The 2,338-nt window shown below is 51.2% G+C and overlaps 1 protein-coding gene across 1 annotated transcript; it reads right to left on the bottom strand.

Moving 5' to 3' along the window:
* Positions 1 to 991: 991 nt before the first annotated feature.
* ascl1b (achaete-scute family bHLH transcription factor 1b) lies at positions 992 to 1,877 on the bottom strand. Its single transcript, XM_028586522.1, has one exon. It carries the CDS (start codon positions 1,752 to 1,754, stop codon positions 1,143 to 1,145), a length of 612 nt encoding a protein of 203 aa, XP_028442323.1. The 5' UTR covers positions 1,755 to 1,877; the 3' UTR covers positions 992 to 1,142.
* Between the last annotated feature and the right edge of the window lie 461 nt (positions 1,878 to 2,338).

The raw sequence follows: 2,338 nt of genomic DNA, 5'->3' as shown, positions 1-2,338 counted from the left end.
CTCCCTGTCCTGAATGCAGACAAAGCGCTGTAGAAGGTGCACGTCTATAATGGTTATTGAGTGCTCACCCAGCTGCGCAATTTTCCCCCGTGTGCCCAAGCAAGTCGGGAAAAGGTCATGCAGGGGCTTTGAATAGAAAAGAAGCTCCCTAGTTTGCTCAATTACCGTCACACTCACCCCCCCTCTCTCGCTCTCTCACACACACACCACACACACACATACATATACATACACACACAAACACACACATATCAGCTGAAGAACCAAACTAGGTATAATATAAATAGATTCATCTTTATTTATAAAACTTGTTTTACACAAAATATATCTGTTAAAAAAATCGAATATTTACATTTTAGTCAATGGGAAACGGAGAACAAGTGCATACATTGATAAAGGTCTCCTTACCACTTCCTTAGAAAAACAAAACTACAGTCTGTCACAGGTAGTAGCCTTGATATTGCTGTCCAGTCACACAACTCACACATGCGAACTCGCTGCCTTTTACTGACAGCTGGCTCTCACAACACTATCAGGGAAAGTGGCAGTGGCTGTTCAACAACATTGTTTGTTTGACTCAATGTACAAAAATATGTCTTCGGGTTAAAACAAGTGGTTGTATGGTACACTTTTTGTTATGAACGGGGAGGAAACAATGTACATGGCGAAAAAGGTCTGTTGGACGCATCATCTTTAGTTGTGTCTTCCAACAGTGGCAGCTGAGGAAGGCAGTCCTGCTCTGATGAAAACACTCATCAGACAAGTCCTCTGGAACTGCAGCGCCGTGCCTGCAGAGCCTGCCGTGTCACGTATTAATTGCACTTATTCAAACATAACATCAACAGTTCTTTACTTCCACGCGTGAATGAGTCCAACTCCCTCCTTGTTCTGGGGACATCAGGGCGACAAGTCTCTCTCTCTCTCTCTCTCTCTCTCTCTCTCTCTCTCTCTCTCTCTCTCTCTCTCTATTGCTTTGCTCATGCAGAAGCAGCCCGGGTGAGGGAGGGAGGCGACAGATCACTTCCAAGCACGGAGGGCGAGACTGTTCTCATGCCTTCACCAAGTCTTTTGTCAGCATTTCTAAAAAGAAGTCAGCCGCTTTTACGCACACACGCTGCTGTGTGGTTCGGATGCTGTCCGCCTCAGTACCTGTCGAACCAGGTTGTAAAGTCCAACAGCTCCTGTTCCTCGGAGCTCAGGGGCTCATAGCTGCCTTCGTCTGACGAGTAGGTGGAGTGAGGCGACTCCGGCTCGGCGGAGTAGCTGTTGGAGATTGTCGGGGATGGCAACCCGCACTGGAAAGCAGCCGACACGGCGTCATGCTCGTCCAGAAGTTGCTGTAGAGCCCTGATGTACTCCACCGCAGACCTCAGGGTCTCCACTTTGCTCATCTTCTTGTTGGCGGCGCCGTTGGGCACGTGCTGGCGCAGCGTCTGGAAACCCATGTTGACTTGTTTGACCCGGTTCCTCTCTCTTTCGTTCCGCCGGGCCACGGCCACGGGCTGCTGCTGAGGGATGGAGTAGCCGAGGCCGTTGAAGCTCAGGCGGCGCTTGCAGCGCAGGAGCTCCGGCGAGCTGGAGCGCTGTCTCTTCAGCACCTTGGTTTTGCTTTGGAAGCCGGCAGCGTTGTCCCCGGGGTGCACGGCGGGGACAGCGCAGTCCTGGGCCGGGGCGTGCAGGCTGAGGCTGGCGTGTCTTTCAGTAAGTCCAAAGGTGAATGCCGTCTGCGTGGTGGTGATTGTTGTAGTTTCCATCTCGCTGACAGTTTCTTCAAGTGATGGATGCAGCCTCTGACGGTGGGACAAGAAGAGCGGAAAGGGTTGGCAGTGTACAGCTCTCGTGTCCTTCGCGTGGGGACCGTGTGGCTAACTCTAGTCCAAGTCTCTCTTGACTGCTTACTCCACGAGCCGATCTGACCCAAACTTTGGCAGCACTCCTCTTTTTCAACACGCGCCCCCAACACACACCCCACCCACCCCCTTTTTTTTCGGAGACGCACGCTTCGTCGCGAGGCCCCGCCCCCGCTGTGTGATTCTTCCGCACGCCGACTCCCCCGGGCCAGGCGCGTGGCTCCGGGAGCTCAATAAACAATCCCGAGCTTTCACTGCGCCGGGAGCACGCGCTGGGCTCATTTACATTCCAATGTCTCTAACTTGAAGGCCCATTGGTCAATTCAAACGGCCTGCAACCGTGCGAAAAGAAAGAATGGCGGAAAAAAAAGACAGAGAAAGAAGAAAAAAAAAAAAAAGAGAGAGAGAAAAAAAAGTGAATGGTTTGGTTCTTTGAAATGCCTTTTGAATTTGACAATGTACCCTGGCAAGTCTTCAAATTATCAGTC

Source organism: Perca flavescens, chromosome 8, assembly GCF_004354835.1.
Source record: "Perca flavescens isolate YP-PL-M2 chromosome 8, PFLA_1.0, whole genome shotgun sequence".
Lineage (NCBI taxonomy): Eukaryota > Metazoa > Chordata > Actinopteri > Perciformes > Percidae > Perca > Perca flavescens.
The sequence above is the reverse complement of the archived record's forward strand: the minus strand, read 5'-3'. Positions and strand labels throughout refer to the sequence as shown.